Here is a 20,285-nt window from a genome sequence, read left to right as displayed (position 1 = left end):
ACTTGCACTGATTAATTGTTCACCACAAGACTAGTAATATGTGCTAAAAAAGTAAATTGGGTCAATTTTGATTTCATGCCGACTTTAAAGATTTAACAATAAAACAAATCTGTAATTTGACCTTTTGCGTAGAAATGTTAAAGTTTGCATGTTATTTGCAAACATTTTTACTTCTGTAATCTGTGTTTTTGAGTAAAACGGAATGTTCATTAGAAAAAAATTAGGACAATATTCATTCATTCATTCATTAATGTGCTAAAAATAAAATAAAAACAGTAATATTGTGAAATATTATAGTTTTATATTGTGATTTATTTTAATATGTAATTTATTTCTGTGATCAAAGCTGAATTTTCAGCATCATTATTCCAGTCTTCAATGTCTAATATGATGATTTGCTGCTCGAGAAACTATTATTATTATCATCAATGATGAAAACAGTTGTGACTCTTGATGAATAGAAAGTTCAAAAGAGCAGCATTTATTGAAAATATAAATAATTTGTTATATGTAAATGTCTTTTCCGTCACTTTTGATCAATTTAATGCATCCATACGGAATATGAATTTCTTTCCAAAAACTTTTAAAGGGTAGTATGCATACTTGAGTTGATGTTTTGTTATCTAATGCAATGTCTTTTAGATGTTTTTAAGTGGGACTCACATAGTTACTGTTTTTTAGTCCATCCTCTTTATGTTTCTGTGCGTACAGCATCTCCGTAGCGCACTTGGATTCAAATTGTAGAATTATTAAATATTCTCTTTGCTTTTATGTCTCTGTAGAATCTTACACCACACTTGCACTTGTACGTATAGGCGTATGTTCTCGCTCCAGGGAGAAGAGAGTATGGGTAATATATGCTGAGTGTGTAGGCATCTCAACACCTCAAAGCAGTAGGAGGGAAGAACAGGAGGGGAAAGAGAGAGAGAGAGAGAACGTGTATGAGTTCGTGAAAAGGCTATTTAAGGGCAGTCCTTGCAATTCACAGCGCTCTGACTGAAGTCTCTCATATTAAAGAGGTGTAGTGCTTTCATCCTCTCTCTCTCTCTCCTTCTCACACACTTCAGCCCAGAGGCTCGGCGGGCAGAGGGGTGTGTGGAATACATCACAGACGCTCTCAGATCTTCCAGCACGTGGAGACACGGAGACAGACGGAAGCTGGAGGTCTCGCATCTCGTCGCCAGGTTTGACTCACGTCTTCTGCACCTCATTTACTCAGTGGACGCTTGATTCATCACCACAGGTATCTTTATCCTCTTCATCTGACTTAGCTTATGGATGCAGTGCTTTAGTCTTTTTTTTGGATCTTGAGCTTTTTTTTTACTTTCCATTCACTCTGCTACTGACCAAGAGGAGAATTTCTCTTTCCTTGCTCAGCAGTTCTTAATTAAGCCTCTTTTTGTCAACTTTGTCTCAGATGTTTCTCTTGAATATTCTTGTAAAATAGATTCAAATGAGTCAGCTGTTAGATTTCCATTCATATTGCAATGAACATACTGACTTTTGATTGTAGACATTGATTTCTTGACATGTCAAGAGACATTAAGATCTCCGAAACTAAGTGGTTGAGCAAACGGAGTCTCCTGCTTCTCTTATTATCTCATTACTGTCTTGGAGAAACAATTGAGATATTAAAGCAATCTCATTTTTATTTTATTTCCATATGTGTTGGAACCTAAAGCAAAATTTTATTTCTCAGAGGAGATTCAGTTGCTCTGTCTCAGATGTTTCTTCTAAAAATCCCAGTAAAAATAGATAGAAATGAGTCAGCTGTTATCATGCATGGTTCATATTGAGAAATATACTGACTTTTGGTTGCAGATGTTCATTTCTTGACAAGACTGAGCGCAGTATGAGATGTTAAGATCTTTTCTAAAGCTAGGAAACACATGAGATTGAGTTCTTTTTCTCAGGAGTCTCCTTTTGCTCTCCATTTAATGTCATTGCTGTATAGGAGAAACAATTGAGACATTAAAGATTATTTTTTTAGAGGTTGTTTTTTCACAGCTGTGGAGATTCAGTTGTGTTCTGGTTATTTGAAGTATCAAGATTGTCTCAGATGTTTCTCCTCAAATTCTTTTTGAAAAATTAAAATGAGACCCAAATGAGACCAATTTTATAGACAGTAGAAGAGCAGTGCTTTAAAATGAATGTGGATAGCATACATCATATGCTAATTATGGAGTTCATATTGAGATTTATGACATTTTATTTAGGCAAATCTGAATATACTTTCCTGGTCCTATTGGGAATGTCTCATTAGTGCACATTATTTAAAAAAATATGTATGCATGTATATGCCTGTATGTCTGTATAGAAGGTATGAATAATTTTTTTGTATGTATTTTTTTTTTTTAATAATGTGCACTGCACCTGTTGGCATGAAACTGAAGTTGCAGTAGTATTTTTTCCTATTGTGACATATCCGAGTGAAACAGCTTCTCGAACGAGAAAAAAATTAGGGCGGGACTTGTTTTTGTCTATCAGGAATTGATTGGATGGTTGTGGTTTGCTATTGGTGGATCTCATGTGAGTGACAGGTTGCTCCTCCCTCATGCCAGTAAACACGTCATCAGAGAAGAGATGAGGCTGCAAGAGGGAAGATATTTTGATTACGAGAGCATATGAATTTGACAAAAATGATGTGCATGGATAAATCATTTATAAAAAAACTGCAATATTCCAAGAATTGTCTATTTTGATTTCATAGTGACTTTAAAGCTACAATATGTGTTAAAAGTTATATTATCTATGTGTTAGTTTGTCTGTATGAGACTAGCAGTAAGCTAGATCAACTTTAGAATAACATACTGATCATATTCTAACATTTCATCATGTTGAGCTATATAACATTGATTAGTTTTATGTACATTTACTCACCTGTCTAATAAAGTACATGCAAGAGCGGCGTCTCCGTCAAGTCGAATTTAGTCGAGGAGCTCTCGGCATCTCGAAAACGCCACGCTGATATTGATCTTAGTTTTAGTTCTCCTTTTGTCCCAAGTCTGCTTGCCATGGTCCATAATGTTTGAACGAAACAACAACAGCGCAAACGTGCCGCTAGACGCTATGCACTACGCAGTTGTCTATGCACTATTGCACTATGGCAGTATGAGCGGAAACCAGGGATAACGCGGATATTACATCGTTGACAGGTGACAAGTGAACAGGGATGGGTACTTTTTTAAATTTAGAATTTCTGAAATTCTTGGAAACGCTTAGGATAATGGAAAGTACACAATTGAAAGAAATATATAACTGTGCAAGTGGTTTTTTGGATATTTGGATACAAAATTCTTACATATTTTACCTTTAAGGCATCATTCTCATGCATGTGTTTTTATGTAAGGGATAATATGTGCTTTTATGTAAGGGATTCTGACAGACTGAAACCAGTGTTCTTGTCACGGTTTAGGGTTGAGGAGATGAGGCGAGGACATTATAAAGAAAAAGGCTTTTATTAAGCAAAGAAGACTTGACGAAGAACACACAAGGGTAAACATACATATGACAATGAACCAGCACAGGACTGCAAACACAGGGAGAATAAGGCCCCGTTTACACGATGGGAAAACGCAGATATTTCCCTGCGTTTTGGCCTGTCATTTACACGAAAACGCCGTTTTTATCCCAGAAAACGATTATTTCTAAAAACTCCGGCCAAAGTGGAGATTTCTGAAAACGCTGGTTATGTGTTGCCGTGTCAACTGGGAGAAACGGGGTTTTAGGTTCTCAAACGTCACATTATGCGCCAGAAAATGCTTACGTCATGTGAGCGCCCTATGTTTAGAGTTTGTTTGGCTACTATTTGATCATGGATGCTGTTAAAGTGGTACTCATTTTTACTTTTGTGCAAACGCTTTTGGCCTGTTTGCATTTGCTTCGCTGTCTGTCCACACGAACGAACCTCGCGCCATGTCTGTTGTTTTGAAAGGAACAGGAAGTCGCTCCTGCTATTCGTTGTTGTGGATTTTGAGGATTCTGATTGGCTTGCATGGCTTTATCCTTCTCCCTACACTGCCACCCATTGTATTTATGCGGGTTGATGTAAACGACAACTTTTTTTGAAAACGATGTTGTGTGCACGATGTTATTTTTGAAAACGGAGGGGGAGAAATATTCGTTTCTCTAAATACCCGGCTATGTGTAAATGTGGCCTAAATAGGGAGAACAAACAAAGCAGGTAACAAGGGAGGACAGGTGGGGCAAATTAATCAATAATTACAGAACAAGGTGGGTGGGGTTAGACAATCGACAGGAGAGCACATGGCACAAGGAAACACGACAATCCATTTGCTCACACCAAACATGACAACATGAAAGCACACAGCTAGTGTAAAACACAAGCTGCGTGCTACACAGTACAAGACAAAACATGACATGTAAGCACGCGGCCGATGAAAACATGAACGGCGTGCTACACAGAACACAACAGATGCAGACAGGAGAGCGTACGGTCAGAGAACTCGAAACAACACGCTCACACGACAAGACAGAGCGCACAAGAATGAGCGCAAACTCACCCTGTGCGCTCACAACAGAGGACAAACACGCGGAGCATGAATGTCCGAATCCCAACACAGAACCGAAACGAAACCAAACTAGACAGATGTGCCGGGATCTAAACACCCCGCACATACTATAACAAGACATACAGACAAGAGAGCGCACGGCTCGAGGACGCTCGAAGCCACGCGCCCACACAAAACACATGACAAAACAGGAGTGTGTCAGAGCTCTGTCACAGAACCAAGAAATACACTAGACAGAAGTGACAGAACCCTGACAGCTCTTGTCTCACTTTGATATCACCTGGCAAAAGGCACATACTATATTCATCTGTCAGTCTGTGCATTTCTGTATGACTTGAGTGCTCATGAAAATGACATCCTCCCATGGAAACAGGAGAATGATCTGTAGTGCAGTTGGGAAGAAGCTGTTGCTGTGTGTGTGCTTGTGTGTGTGCACGCGTGTCTGTGTTTAAGGGAAAGACTCCAGACATTGTGGTTTTTGAGGTTCAGAAATGGACAATTACTATTTAATGTGTAGCTCTTGCTTTAACAAATCATCATTATAATAGCTCATGCTTGAAGATTTTGCAAAACTAGTGTGTAACTCATCCAGCACCATTTGTGAGCGATTCCTCAAATCAGTAAATATCGAGACAATCAAGACAATAAAATGGGCAAAAAAATGAGTATACTGTTCCAAAACCTAGTGAGCTGTCTACATAGAGAGCATTTTAAAGCATTGTGCACTACCATCCTGAAGACCATTTCAAAAGTTAGGCAGCAACATTACGCTACCCTGTAATTTACTTCCTTTTATGCAGTTTATAATGTATCATTGCATTCTCCTTTGCAGAGAAGAAAATCCCAGATTGCTCTGTAATAAATAAACCTTTTTCATCACTGAAAAGTATCAACAAATAGTCAAGTTTTATGCTTATTCGAGTTCTGCATTGTAGCAACACACTACTGTCAAACTCTATTAAAACAAATTGTGAGTCAAGTGTCTCATGCCAAACACTACATGAATGACACACAGTCTGCCAACAGCATGTTACTTTTAGGCTTTTAGAAAGTATTTGTCTCTGTAGGCACTCAAAAGCTAATTGCATTTAAATTTAAACTATAATACATTTTTATTTAATTGCAAATGACATGCATGTGTCCAAAAGCATTACATTCATTTCACATTTAAGTATTAATTATTTCCATAATAAGTACTCTTAAAAGTATGCAGAAGTGTACTTTTTCACAAGGGACAGCAAGGCAGCTCGCTAGGTTTTGGAACAGAGCCTTTATCATTTGTATGACACAGCACAAGCTTTTATATGAGGAAAATGCACCATTTTTGGAAAGCGGAATGTCACTCAGTGTCATCAAAAATGGCTTTTTTGTGGTATAGAAATAATCACGCAGCCTGATTATGCAGAGTGAATTGTTGCAGTTCATTTGGATGTTCTGAAGCTCATGCTAAAAACCAGATGGTGTTTATTTTCACCGTAGCAGTTTTATCTGCAGGTTTATGGAAGTGCATCAGGTGAGCACAGTGGGACATTTGAGGTGAGCATTTGAGGTTTAAGACCTGAGGAAAGAGTCAAGCCCCTGAAATGAAAGGTCATAAATTGTCAGAGGTCAGCGGCTGACGGGGTTTATGACGCCTCCGCTATGCGCTCTTCCTCCTTTGATGGTGTGGAAGGAATGATGGGAACAGAGAGAAAGTGAGAGTGGAAGGGGTCTGTCAGGACAGCTGGAGTGAGATCGACCCACGGCCTCAGGGCTTCACTTAAGTAAGAGAAAAAGAACATTGTTTGAGTGTGAAATTTGAGGTTTTATTTTGGTGGGCCAATCTGCCATTTATTTGATAGTAGCCATCTAGCCAATTCACTTAGTCCAGATTGCTTATGAATAGATTGTCAGAGTGTGAAGAATATAGAGAAATGAGAATGTGTGTGTCATGCAGTGTTATAATATTATTCATGTACTAATACTATATATATATATATATATATCCTAGGACATTCTTCTTTCAGACGAATACAATCGGAGATATATAAAAAAATGTCCTGGCTCTTCCAAGCTTTATAATGGCAGTCAATGGGTATATTTTTTTGGAAGTCCATCAAAACGCATCCATCTATGATAAAAGTGCTCGACACGGCTCTGAGGAATTAATAAAGGCCTTCTAAAGTGAAGCGATGCATTCGTGTAAGAAAAATATCCAATATCCAAGCTACTCCTACACCACGTCATACATCGTTATCAAGTGTTACTCTTTTGGCTAAGTCGATTTGCGTACGGCCGTCTGCCGGAAACTAGTTATTTTAGTCGATAAAGTTTTAAATATGGTTATTTTACTTACATGAACACATCGTTTCGCTTCAGAAAGCCTTTATTAACCCCCCAGTGCCGTGTGGAGAACATTTATCATGGATGGATGCACTTTGATGGACTAAAAATATATACCCATTGACTCCCATCATAAAGCTTGGAAGAGCCAGGACATTTTTTAATATAACTCCGATTGTATTCGTCTGAAAGAAGAATGTCATATACTGTACACCGAGGATGGCTTCAGGGTGTGTAAATCATGGGCTAATTTTCATTTCTCAGTGGACTATCCTTTCAATTTTTTTAAGGTAAGTTGATATTTGTAATTTGTATTTCTATTTTATTCTATTTTAACTTTTTTCAACAATTTTGTTTTGCTAAACAATAAAAAAACTGGTGTCATGTTCATGACAGAAAATGTACATACATAAATTAATTAATCCTATGAATGATTCCTAAAGATCAGAATTTAAGGATCTGTATGATATGTTCAAAATGAATACTATAGCAGCACAGCATATTGCCAAAGCGAAGATGTTTTAACTTTTTGCAGTTCGATCAAACAAGTCAAGACAGAAGTGTTAATCTGGTTCATTTGTTATACGTTGCGTTGTGTAATACAGTGTTCTGTGCAGTGTGCTCTGGTTGTATAATGCACATTTCGCAAAAGCTGGTTATTCCATACATGCTGAAACATTACATACTTTCCACCGGATTTATGCTGCATTCAGTGCAAGTTAGTGTGTTGTTCTGAACATTGAAGATGTCAACAAGTCTTTCTTTTTGATGTTAGCATGCAAACTAAAGAAATCTAATCCTTGTCCAAGAAATTTTTCATTTTAGTCAAGTACATCCAGGTGTTGTTGAATAAAATGAGCGTCAATGGTGATCTGGACCGGACAGCTGCACTGCAAACCAGTTACACGGTGTGTTCTAGGGTCTGTGTTCCCATGAGTAAACTTTGATATAAGCGCCTACTTCCCATAAATCTCAGTGAGTCTAGACAGACCCAGTGAGTCTGGGTTGCATGTGGACCTGTAGTGCAGATGGCCTGGTGCTGATGGATCACTTCCAGGTTCTTTTGTTTTTTATGAGAATCACTCATTTGATTTGGTGAGCCGCCACTGAAGACGAGGGAATTCATGTCTGGTGTATCCGTTCCACCATGAAACTTCTCACTTTCTTAAGGGAAAGTGTCACGTAGGGGCAGTTCTCTGATGGTATCCTCATCACGGTCAGTGTTCTGGAGGTGTTCAGCAGTTCAGTGAAATTGGAGATTTCTGGAGGTCGCCTTAATGAGGAAAGCATTGATTCGCAGGACAATAAAGTATCTTTCCATCCAAAATTATTCAGATATAATAGAGCTTGTCACATGCTACAGTATCACAGTTATCAGTTATGTATCAACCAATATATTATATAATTATATATAGGTTAGCTGTTATATAGTTATATATATGTTTTCTTAGTTTTGCCTTTCTGAGTATGAAATGCATTATGGCTTTGGACAGCTTTTCCAAGTACAAAATGCATTAAAGTGTAACTGTATTTTGTCATGCATTTGGTGTCGCATAATTCATTCAGTCCACAAAATTTGTTACGCTTGGCGACCCATACAAAAAAGCTCAGCAGCAACCTCTCACTCCCATGAAGCACTGCAAATGAGATGAGTCTCCATTTACTCTCTAACTTTACATGTCTAAACTTAAAATATATTGTTTTATACTCTTAATCAGGCACTATAAGTCAGTAGTTTTATATTGTACATTTTTAATTTATTTGATAACATAATTTATAATGCTTCATGAGTTGTTCATTCACTCTTAAAGTATGACATTTTGAGTTTAGGTTGCCCCTCCTGTGCATTTGGTTTGTGCATTTTATTTATTTATAGTAGTTTATTCACACTTAAAAGAATTTAAGAACACCTACTTTTGTCTTTTTTTTTTTCAATTTTTCATATTTGTATTTATTTTTTATTTATTTTTGGCTTCAAATTAACATTAGTCCTAGTCATTCATTTTGGTGTGGTTCATGGCTTAAAACTATTTTGTTTTGTGAAAAATAATAATTGAGAACTACTTCTGGAGCTAAGGTTAATAAAAAAGTAAATAAATTGGCAGTCATTCTTGCGTTCTATTTAGAAGCTGATGATTACCTCGGGGGTTGCACAATCCCCTACCCTAATGATTTAACCCTGTGGTACTGTCCGTGTGTTGTATGAAAAATGCACAAAAATCCCATTTTCAATTTTTATATGAAATGTATATTTTCCAAAATACCTTTTACTCTAAAACTGTGAGAAAATCAAAGCCATTAATCTAAACAATCTGTGATACAAAATTGAGGTTGATATCTCATAAAAATGAGCTTTCAGTAAGAATTAGTTTGGCCGCAGTACCAAATGCTTCCACTAGATGAAATTCGTCTCCCATTCATTTCCAATTCGCTCATTTTTGTGCACGAACAATACAAGTGTAAAAATGTTCGTGTGTGTGTGTGTGTGTGTGTGTGTGTGTGTGTGTGTGTGTGTGTGTGTGTGTGTGTGTGTGTGTGTGTGTGTGTGTGTGTGAATTCCAGTTGTACCATTCCAATGAAGTAAATAATTCTAAAAAACTAAACGTAAAATCCAGAGGAACAACTTCTGGATTATAAGATGTTTTTATTTTAGATATAATAAAAGAATGACATTAATCACAACAATGCACTGATGCTTTACTTTCTAGAAAGTAATTAGTACACAGAAAAATTCTAAATCTGTTTCCTTCAGCAGTCAAACCAGCATGTGGCATTGTGCTGGGTGTAGACATCAATCAAAGTCTTGTAATCGCCCACTGGCAGTGGACTAAACATGTTAGAGTGTTCACATATACAGCATGAGTCTGCTCTACACTTCTCCTGGAGTGTAGATTGATACATCCTGCTATAGGGTTACAGTGGATAGTTTATCTTTAAGCTCTAGACTTCCACCATAATTGTATATTTGTATATGGAATCTACTGAATGCTGAAAACGTTTGACGGCTGGAGCTCTTCTAGTCTAAACTCGTATGACACACACATGCACAGAGTCTTCGCTGTGGACCAGGCAAAACAGATGGCTGAATACACAGGCCAACATTCCTAGTCCCTGTTTTCCAGGTGGGAAAGTTCCCTTTCTTTTGCCAGTACAGGGAAAACTAATAAAGATACAGTAATTCTGGATTATAACTTAAAGCGCTGATTTGTGTTCCAGAAGAAGGATTTCCCTTTATAATATTCTTGAATACAGAGCCTATTTGTTTCTAAGCGTCTGGAGTTTTCTTAGGTTTTCTGTTTTTTGTTTTGTTTTGTTTTTTAAGTGAAAAGTAGCGGTGGGGCAGTTTTTTTTAATAAGCATCATACAATAATATGAGCAATTTTATATCAAGCTAATGGTAGTATAACTGTAGCAAGCTATATATTTGTATGTATGTGCCTGTGTGTGTATATATATATATATATATATATATATATATATACTGTATTACACTGAACAAAATTATAAACACAACACTTGTTTTTGCTCCCATTTTTCATGAGCTGAACTAAAAAAATCTAAGATTTTTTCTATGTACACAAAAGGCCTATTTTTCTAAAATATTGTTCACGAATCTGTCTAAATCTGTGTTAGTGAGTACTAAGTGCCTAAGGCACACCTGTGCAATAATCATGCTGTCTTAGGTCTTTGAGTTCCGCTCATGAAAAATGGGGGCAAAAGCAAAAGTGTTGTGAATTTTTAAAAGTCATAAGTTACAAGATACTACAGTTGTCACGGTTTTGGCTTTGTCATGGACTTTTAGTTTGTATTCTTCTGTTTCCTGTTTCCTTGTTCTGTTTCCCGCCACCCATCTGTTTCCATGGACACTGATCACCTCCCTCACAGCTGCCTGTCATTTATGTTCATCACCCTTGTGTATTTAGTCCCTGCTTGTTTTCAGTTCAGTGTCCGGTATTGTTTGTGTTACGTGGCTTGCTGTCCTGCCTGTATCCTGAGAATCTTGTATCCAGTGAGTTTTTGATTAAACTAAACGTTTATATTTATCTGCCTTCGTCTTCCTTGAGCTAGTGCGTTTCAGAATACCGGACCAACACTAAAGAACGCGTTTGTAATATATATATATATATATATATATGTTCAGTGTTTTTTTTTCCGTTTTCACCCCTGCTCTCACTATGGACTTCCCTGCTGTTCGTCTCATGTGCCTTGAGCAGGGAGATCGCTCCCTCGAGGAACACCTAGAAGAATTCTTGGATCTTGCCCATCAGACCACCTTCCCGGACTACTGCCTGTGCGGGTTCCTGCGACACGGACTCAGCGCTGTCACTACTGCACAGTTGTCCGGGGAGGGTCCTCGAGGGAGCTTCGCTTCATTTGTGGAGTGGGTGCTGGCGTCCTGTGGGTCGGCGTTCACCGTTTAGGATGCCGCCAGCCCCACTCCCCATCCAGTGCCCAGCCAGAGCCACCCAGATGGCGAGGAATATCGACCTGAACCCACAGCAGGTAGCGCGACGGAGACCGCGACGATGTACGAGCCTGTGTGTATTAGAGCGACCGAGGACCACATCACGACGGAGCCCGAGCAGCGCGCGCCTGACCAGGTATGTGAGCCGGCCGAGCCATCCATCGCCGAGGGAGTACTGGTGGACTTCGAAGTGAGCCCCGCCCACCCCCCCGCTACTGAGAGTGCGTCTCTGGAAAGCACACCATTTGACTTTGAGTTTGGAGAGGAGATTTGTTTAGCGCCTGTTTTGTTGCCTGAACCTGTTTATCCTGCCTGAACCTGTTTATCCTGAACCTGTCTGTCATCCACCTGTTCCACCTCCTCTCCTAAACATCCCGAACACTGTTTTCTTCTTTGGTTTTTGCATTGGACTTCAGTCTCTACCCCAGTCTCCAGCTCTCGTTACCACCCAGCCCTCTATGTCACCCTTCAGTCCCTCGGTACCACCTCTGCCTCTCAGTAGTGTGATACCACCTCGGACCTGTCGGGAGCCATCTTCGCCTGAGTTAGTTGAGCCCACGGCTCCGCCTACATCCTCGGTTTGCTACGATCTGTCTCGACCTGCTGACCTGGCTCCCTAACCTGCGCTCCTTCCTCCCTCGACCTCGCCGTGGACCATCGGCCATTCGGTCTCGCCGGTCTCCCTCGGCACGTCGGCTCCACCGAGGTCAGACGTCACTTCACCTCTGCTGCGGACTTACGGCCCCTCCGCTATGCTCTGGTCCTCCACCCCTTCTGCTACGGCTTGCTCCGCCCTTCCTCAGGCTCCACCAACGCCCTCGGTCGCTCCAGCTCACCCTCAGACCTCCGGATCCCCCCCTCGCTCTCGGGGGGTCGTCGCTGCGTCTCCGTCGCGGTCATCTGGTTCTCCACTATCTCTCCACTACCTCGGCTCATCGGCTACGCGGTGGGCTCTTTCCTCGCCGTCGTCTTCTCCACTCAGCCCCATGGCGGCCCTCATCACCATCTCTCCATGGCTCCTCCCTCCGTCGACGCCGCCGTGGGGTGCCACTCTAGCTGTGGCCTGGGGTACTTCCATCACGCCCCTGCTCAAGGCCCTCCACTGGCTCTCACCATCATCAGCACCACCCTGGACCCTTCTGTTCAGCCTCCTCCCGGTCAGCCGTCTTCCGCCCGAACCTCCTCCTGCTTCCTTGGTCATCTCTTCGTCATCTCCTGGATCCTCGTCTGCGGCATCACCTCACCCACCTCCTAGGACCCTTCTGTCCCTGTCTCCTGTTACGGCGCGAGGTCGCGCCTACCGGGAGGGGGCGTTATGTCACGGTTTTGGCTTTGTCATGGACTTTTAGTTTGTATTCTTCTGTTTCCTGTTTCCTTGTTCTGTTTCCCGCCACCCATCTGTTTCCATGGACACTGATCACCTCCCTCACAGCTGCCTGTCATTTATGTTCATCACCCTTGTGTATTTAGTCCCTGCTTGTTTTCAGTTCAGTGTCCGGTATTGTTTGTGTTACGTGGCTTGCTGTCCTGCCTGTATCCTGAGAATCTTGTATCCAGTGAGTTTTTGATTAAACTAAACGTTTATATTTATCTGTCTTCGTCTTCCTTGAGCTAGTGCGTTACAACAGTAAGTCATAATTATGAGATTAAAAATAAAAAAGCCATAAAATGTCTGTTTATGAGATAAAAATTCATAATTATGACAGATGTAAATTGACAGTCATAATTATTAAATAAAAAGTTGAAATTGACATTGAATTTGATATCAATTGAATTGAAATTGATAATCAAAATTATTAGATAAAATGTCAGAATTATTCCATACCTGTAAATTGAAATTATGAGATACTAACTAATAATAGGCTATATAGTAGTCAACATTTGAAGTGGATCAAAAAAGTTAATCAAAGTATAACTTTGATGAAAGGTTTTAATCCACTTCAAATGTTGACTTCTGTATATCATTATATATACAGTATATCACAAAATACATTAGGTTTAGCTTGAAATGCAAATATGCATTTTACTTGACTCATTTATCCCTATTTTGTATGAGCCAGTAAATGAAATGCTTTTTAAATGGAAAATAAATCTTTTGAATTATTTGGAAAGACACACTACAACGGATTACATAATAGGCTGTAGTTTTCCGCTTGGTGTCAAGTTTTTTAAAATTGCTCTTTGGATACACTGCATAAATGATCTTGCAGAATCTCTGGAGCTTAACAGATTTGCGTGGTTCATACATCATAGCGCCCAAACATTGTCGCAAGTAACAAAGCATAAGTAAGTAGTGAGTTGTAGCCAGATTAGCATTAGCCACACAAGGTATTTTCCAGAAACTCTCAGCAGATGTAGGAGAAAAGCCTGTGAAATTCAAGCTCAGGTTTATATGTTCACATCCTGGCGTTTTAAAGAACGTAGGAGGAAACGTATTAGATCTACACTGAATTCAAACCTTTGTTCCTGAACCTACCGTAGCGACCCAATCGCTGGCCTTTATTTTAACTTTATTGTGTGCATGCTGTGTATACGATCTCATAAACTCGTATGCTGTGTTGTATATCCTTTGCATTAGTTTTAAGTATTTTGATCTGACATTTAAGGGCTACAGGGTCACAAGGTCAGCTCTTGTTAGGGTTTGAAGGAATGTACAAAACCTGGGAGTGTAGAGTGGACACTTTAAAGTGCAAGAATGAGGTGATGGTGGGTTCAGGGTCCTAACCTAAAGGTCACAGGTTGGAAGAATCATAAACTGGAGGGTTTCCATGTCTTAACAGCTAGCAGGCTGCTCACAGCAGATTAACCATGCAGTTGGTTGATTGTAATTTACTTTATTTAAATACATCCTAAATAGCAAGCAATTTAGGATATATACTCACAGTTTGAATTCACTCACTGATGATTAATCTAATGTGTTTTTGTGTTTTCTTGTAATAAGCAGATTTCACAGAGGAATCCCTACTGTTAATCTCACTGGTTGGTCTCATGTAATATGAAAACGCCTGCATCTTTATGTAATATGCAAATGACATGCAATTTCAGTATTATAAACTTATTTATATGTATAATAGTAGAACACGTAATAATACTAGAACACTTCAACAAAAAGTCCTATTTAAACTCATTTTTTTAATCTCACGTGTTTGCTGCATCATACTCTAAATGCATCAGTCTGGCTGTACTTTCTGTCTGGTCATGAATGAACTTTTAATGTGTTTTAAAGGCTGTTAGCGCTCTGAGAATGTGATGACTGTGGTTCTGAACTATTAGATTACATGCAGTTTTATGAAGTTGGCAAAACGTTTATAAAAAACCTTAAAACGCTCAAAATATCACATGAAAAGGAGTCATAAAAGGATGGGATGACTCTTCTCATCCTATCGACTGAATCTTCTGTTTTTAATTTACTGTATATGATGTAAATAGCTTGCTCATGTCTATGTATGTATGTGTATATACATGTATTCAACATAATCAGGCCCGGACTGGCCATCGGGAGCACCGGGAGAATTCCCGGTGGCCTGCTGCCAGCCAGTGTTTTTTTTTTTTTTTTTGTAATTATTATAATTTTTTTATACTACTACCTTTACCAGTGATCATTTTCGAATTCGTAATTCAATAAAATTATTATTATAAAATAAAATCATGAATCTGTTAGTCTTGACTGGCTAGGCTACGATTCGACTCAGCCAAACGGTTAAACAATATAGTAATTTAATAGACAAATATTAACATTTATGTGGTACTTGGAGCAGGATAGTGCAGACATCAACAAAAAATAATGCAATAACATTTTATTAGACAATTTAGAAAATTATGTCTGCCCATTTGTGAGGTTTAAAACTTTTTCCTTTTTTTATCAAATGAAGGTGGAGACAGTCAACCTAGCACTAGCTGTAGTGCAATGATCACACATTCAGCCAGGGAGTGAGATGACATGTAGAAGCAAAATAAGATTTTTTTTTTTTTTTTTTTTTTATACATATGTATGAAATATAGTGTTGCTATGTTGGATATTTAAGTTATTTTAAGATAAAAACAACAACATTTTGTCATAAATATAATACTTTACATACTAATACTAATACTCTACTATAATAAATGTAGATTCTGGGCAAACAAATTACAATAAGGTGGTTGTTTTACACCACGGTGGAGACAGTTCTGATTGTAAAATGAGGCCAGAACAAGTGACATAGGTGAAGAAGAGACAGGTACAAGAAAAATACGCACACTTTACACATACCCCGTACTCCACTTTACTTAGTGTATGAGGCTGATAATACTGGTGGAAGGGAGAGACAGAGAGATATTAGGGTAAATGAAGAGAAGGAAAAGGGAAGTGAGGATTCCATTCAAGAGAAAGCCTTTGATTATTTTACACGACCCCAGCCTAAGGATTTAGACCAATAAATGTAATTTAGGAAAAAATAGGGTTGTCCGTGTTTCTAAATTTTATTTGGGTGCATAGGATGGCCTTGGATGGGTGTAGGATTTCCCGGCCTGGAATCGTGTCCCAGTCCGGCCCTGAACATAATTATAAGAAAAGCTGCACTTCAGCATATTAGAATGATTTCTGAAAGATCATGTGACACTGAAGACAAGTAATGATGCTGAAAATTCAGCTTTGATCACAGGAATAAATTACATTTTAAAATATATTACAATAGAAAAGTTATTTTAAATTATAGTATTTCTGTTTTTTAATCAAACAGATATAGCCTTCGTGACCATAAAATACTTTTTAAAACTACTTTTCAATGGTGTTTCTGTATATATATTTATTTATTTACTTTAACATCAGTCATTTTAATTTGATTCATTGATATAGAAAAGAATCAAACTTACTAACTCTAACCAAAATGATTGACAGGCAGAGAGCCTGACTCAGTTTACAGACTGCAGTTGTGCCGCAGGTGCAGGTGTGAGATCACATGACACATATTTCACTGTGTTATTCCAAAACAAGTCACTTACAGCACCTTTATATCAGAAATGTCATATCTATTAATGTGGATATTTAATATCAGCCCTACTAGCGACAGGAAAGTGTGTCGATCATTGAAATGAGCCAAGTCTTGCCAAGTAACCTTTATTAACATAATTACAGGCCTGGACTCAAAGGATCTCATTAAAGTGTTCTCAAATTATGCACATGCAAAAAAATGCATCTATTGTATGCATCTAACTTGAGGCACAAAGCTTATCATTGAACTGCTCAGTGAAAGAATGGCTTTTGCAATCAGTTTGTAAGTGGCGGTCACACAGTAGAGACAGGAAGTCCCTCTCGCTGCGGTTGTGTAGGTGTCTGATATCTCTTTTGAATCACGCTGGGGTCCCGCGGTCAAGTTTTCCTCTCCGACTCACACACGCTCAGACATCTGAGACATGTGGAGGCGGTATGGACATCCAGAAGGAGATTCAGATGAGCGTTCCCACGCTGCGGAGGAGAGTTAGACTCTGGCCCCCATCCACCATCCACAAATTACACAGCTCCCATGTCCAGATATGAAGTCATCCCAGCTCAAGTGTGCAGACGGGAAACACAGATTTTATTAATATGCTCAAAGACTGTATTTTTAGGAATCTGGCAGAGTGTCTTAGAAAAAGAAAAAAACGAATTTATGATTCAGCAATAAGGGTATCGTGATGAGTGATGGACCTCATAGTCTTGTAAGATACAGTGTCAATCAATTTTGTTCAATAACTGGTGCAGACTTTAAATAGGTTTTTATTCAATACATGCATTGAATATACTGCCTATCAATATTTAATTACAGATAAGTCATTACCCCTCGCATAATGCTTGTTCAGTTTGTTGAAACAAGAATTTAAAGGTATAGTTCGCCCAAAAATGAAGATACATACTAATGGAAGTATGAACACTTATGTTGTAGTCAATGTATGTTTTTATGCAAATATGTTTTTTGAAATTGAACTCTCTGGCCCACCAAGGGCTGGAGGGGGTCGTCAGAGAGCATGGATGTTCGACAATCCTCCAGGGCGTCTAAGCTTGATTCGTGCCTGGGTACATTTCATCTTGCCTGGGATGCAGTTTCAGAAAACCAGCCTGTCAATTCCTGGAGGTTGGAGGTTTCATTCTTCCAGAGCTCCACAGCAGTGGAAATTGAACTCTCTCGGCCACCAGAGTGAGCCTTTGTAAGCCTAAATATGGACTAATGTGGCCCTGGAGATTAGTTCTCAAAGCCGCTAAAAAAAACTCAAGACTTCCAGGCAGCGGGCCATTATTTAAGTCATGCCCAGCACGGTGCATCTTGCCTGGGATGCGGTTTCAGAAAACCAGCCGGTCAATTTCTGGAGGTTTCATACTTCCAGAGCTCCACAGCGGTGGAAATTGAACTCTTACCCACCAGAGAGAGCCTAAAGCGGAGCTCATGATGGTCTAATGTGGCTTTGCCTCAAGAACCACTTTGTCACCCATTCGCCAACACACGACAGCCCATTTTCGGCAGTTTTTTACATGCGACTGCTCTTCAGAGGGCGTTCGAATCAAGGCAGCCTCCCTGGGCTGGAGGGGGATGTCAGAGAGTATGGGTGTTTGGCCAAATATGGCAATTTGGACTTAGTTGTTTTTCTGAGGAGGACATTCCTCCCGTCTTATTTAAGTCATCCCCGGGACAGTGCATCTTGCCTGGGATGCAGTTTCCGAAAACCAGCCGGTCAATTTCAGCACTCCACAGTGGTGAAAATTTAACTCTCTTGCCCACTAGAGACTGTTTTGTAGTCAATGTATGCTTTTTCGTGTGAAATGTTAAATTTTCAATGCATTTTATTTTTGCATTATAAAATAAAAGTTATAGCTGTAGTTTGCCTTTGCGAAATAGTTTTGTTTGTTTGTTTGTTCAAAAATAATTCATGTCTATTTATTATTTTTTCTTTTAGTTTTAGTTATTTTAGTAGTTAAAGGGGGGGTGAAATGCTCATTTTCACTCAATCTCCTGTTAATCTTGAGTACCTATAGAGTAATATTGCATCCTTCAAATCTCCAAAAAGTCTTTTGTTTTATTATATTTTTAATTTGAAAGATAGGCTGTACCGAGTCTTTCCGGAAAAAAAACGAGCGGCTGGGGGCGGGCCGTGTGGGCGAAGCTTAGCTGTGCTAACGCGCCGAGCTAACAACACACAGAGACATTTGTTCAACAGTTTTACTCACCGTCCGGTTCCAACGCACAACCGCGAACCTTTATCATTGTGACTGCTCGATCCTTAAGCATTAGACGATCTGCAAATCCATCGATCTGGCGTTTGTTTATAAAACAATCATCGTCGAAATGCAGGGAACAACAGTCTTACACAACTCCGTTTATACTCAGGAAAACAAACTCCATCCACGGGTGCCTTAACGCTGGGTTCTTTGGGAATCTGTGCAGGGTTGTCTTGCCCTGGCAACCAAAAACACACTTCTTTGGTGACATTGACTTCCCAAAAGCCGGGCAGGGCGCTTTGACGGCGAACTGCTTTCACTCTCTTGCTCTGTTTTACGAGTGCGCGCGCGCCCGCGATCTTACCGGAGAAGTGCCCTTAGGACCCATATAAGGAAATTCCGCTCTATCTTACGTAAGACAGAGCCATACTCGAAAAAAACTTTCCGAAACTTGTGACAAACCGGAAGGAGTATTTTTGGAACAAAAATACTCCTTCAAACGTACAACTTAGTTTTTGAAACTTTGTCCATGTTTAGCATGGGAATCCAACTCTTTACCAGTGTAAAAAACTCAGTATGCATGAAATAGCATTTCACCCCCCCTTTAAATTAAATTAATAGAATGTGTACTTGAAACCAAAATTAATATAAACAAAATTAAAAATATGAATTAAAAATATAATAGTATCTCAATTATACTAAAATGACACTGGTTGACACTTCAGATTTGATGGTGCTTTGAAGGGGTTTTCTGCCTTTTCTATTCATTCTTGGAATTGTAATGTCATTTTACATTTTTTATAATATGTTTTGTGTCTTGTCTTTTTCAGAGACAGCACCACTTTGTCCAGACTCACCAGGCAGGCTTTCTTGCCAAGACAAGCATTCATTAGTGCAGAAACATGTGGTCAGGTCGCCTGACTTTCAGTTGTTTGGTTTTGGCCACCCTGATGACTCTAAATCGCGCCGGCCTTGTAAAGAAGATGATCAGGCACCGACGGGAAGCTCTGACGATTCCCGGCGTACACAACGTAACCCTTCCAAACACTTCCCAACCGGTCATTTTCAATCACGTTTACAACATCAAAGTCCCGGGTAGCTCTCTGTGTGTGGATCTAGACTCTCCTGGTGGTGGTTCGGATCTCGAGCAGAAGGATGCACCATCTGGGTCAGACCAGATGGTAACAGACCAGACATTGGACGGCAGTAATCAGATTGTCTTCACCCATCGCATCAACATCCCCAAGCAGGCCTGTGGCTGTACAGGTGGACTGCCGGATCTGAAGGAGCTCCTGAGTCGATTGGAGATGTTGGAGGGTGAGGTGTCCACACTCAGAGAGCAATGCGGCACAGAGCCGATCTGCTGCAGCGCAGAGGTCTCAGGTACGGGACACATTCAGATTAACTTCTTTATTGAGGCTCGAAAGTTCCACAGTGTTAACTGGCAGTCAGATTTTAAAGGTGTTTTGTTTTTAATGTTAAATGATTTCTCTTATTCATAGGATCATAATGCAGGGACAAATATATGCCATTCATACTCTGATTCCTTCAAAAAGTATGAACACGATTCGTCACATTTAAAAGTTTGATCTTTTTGAGCATCCTGACCCCGATATAGCAAAATTGGCTCAACCAATGGTGTAAATTTGAGGATGGTCTGTTTGACGGAAGAGGTGGGAAGTGTTTGCCAAACCAGATTGAAAATAGTTCTCATTTTTGCAATTTTATTTAACCCCAGAGACAGAATTAATATGAATCATAAAGGAAACATTGATTGATTTATTTGAACCTCAAAAAC

The 20,285-nt window shown here is 39.5% G+C and overlaps 1 protein-coding gene across 5 annotated transcripts in view; it reads left to right on the top strand.

Annotated features, from left to right (window-relative positions):
- Nucleotides 1-987: 987 nt before the first annotated feature.
- tnca (tenascin Ca) overlaps nt 988-20,285 on the top strand; it is a 63,654-nt gene continuing 44,356 nt past the window's right edge. For all 5 annotated transcript variants that reach the window (XM_081366850.1, XM_081366848.1, XM_081366847.1 and 2 more), the window contains exons 1-2: nt 988-1,243; nt 19,318-19,870. In XM_081366850.1, the coding sequence (XP_081222976.1) occupies nt 19,390-19,870 (481 nt within the window). In that variant the 5' untranslated portion in view covers nt 988-1,243; nt 19,318-19,389. The remainder of the gene's footprint in view (nt 1,244-19,317; nt 19,871-20,285) is intronic.

Source organism: Scardinius erythrophthalmus, assembly GCF_964197995.2.
Source record: "Scardinius erythrophthalmus genome assembly, chromosome: 5".
Taxonomy (NCBI): domain Eukaryota; kingdom Metazoa; phylum Chordata; class Actinopteri; order Cypriniformes; family Leuciscidae; genus Scardinius; species Scardinius erythrophthalmus.
This window is presented reverse-complemented; position numbering and strand designations above follow the sequence as displayed.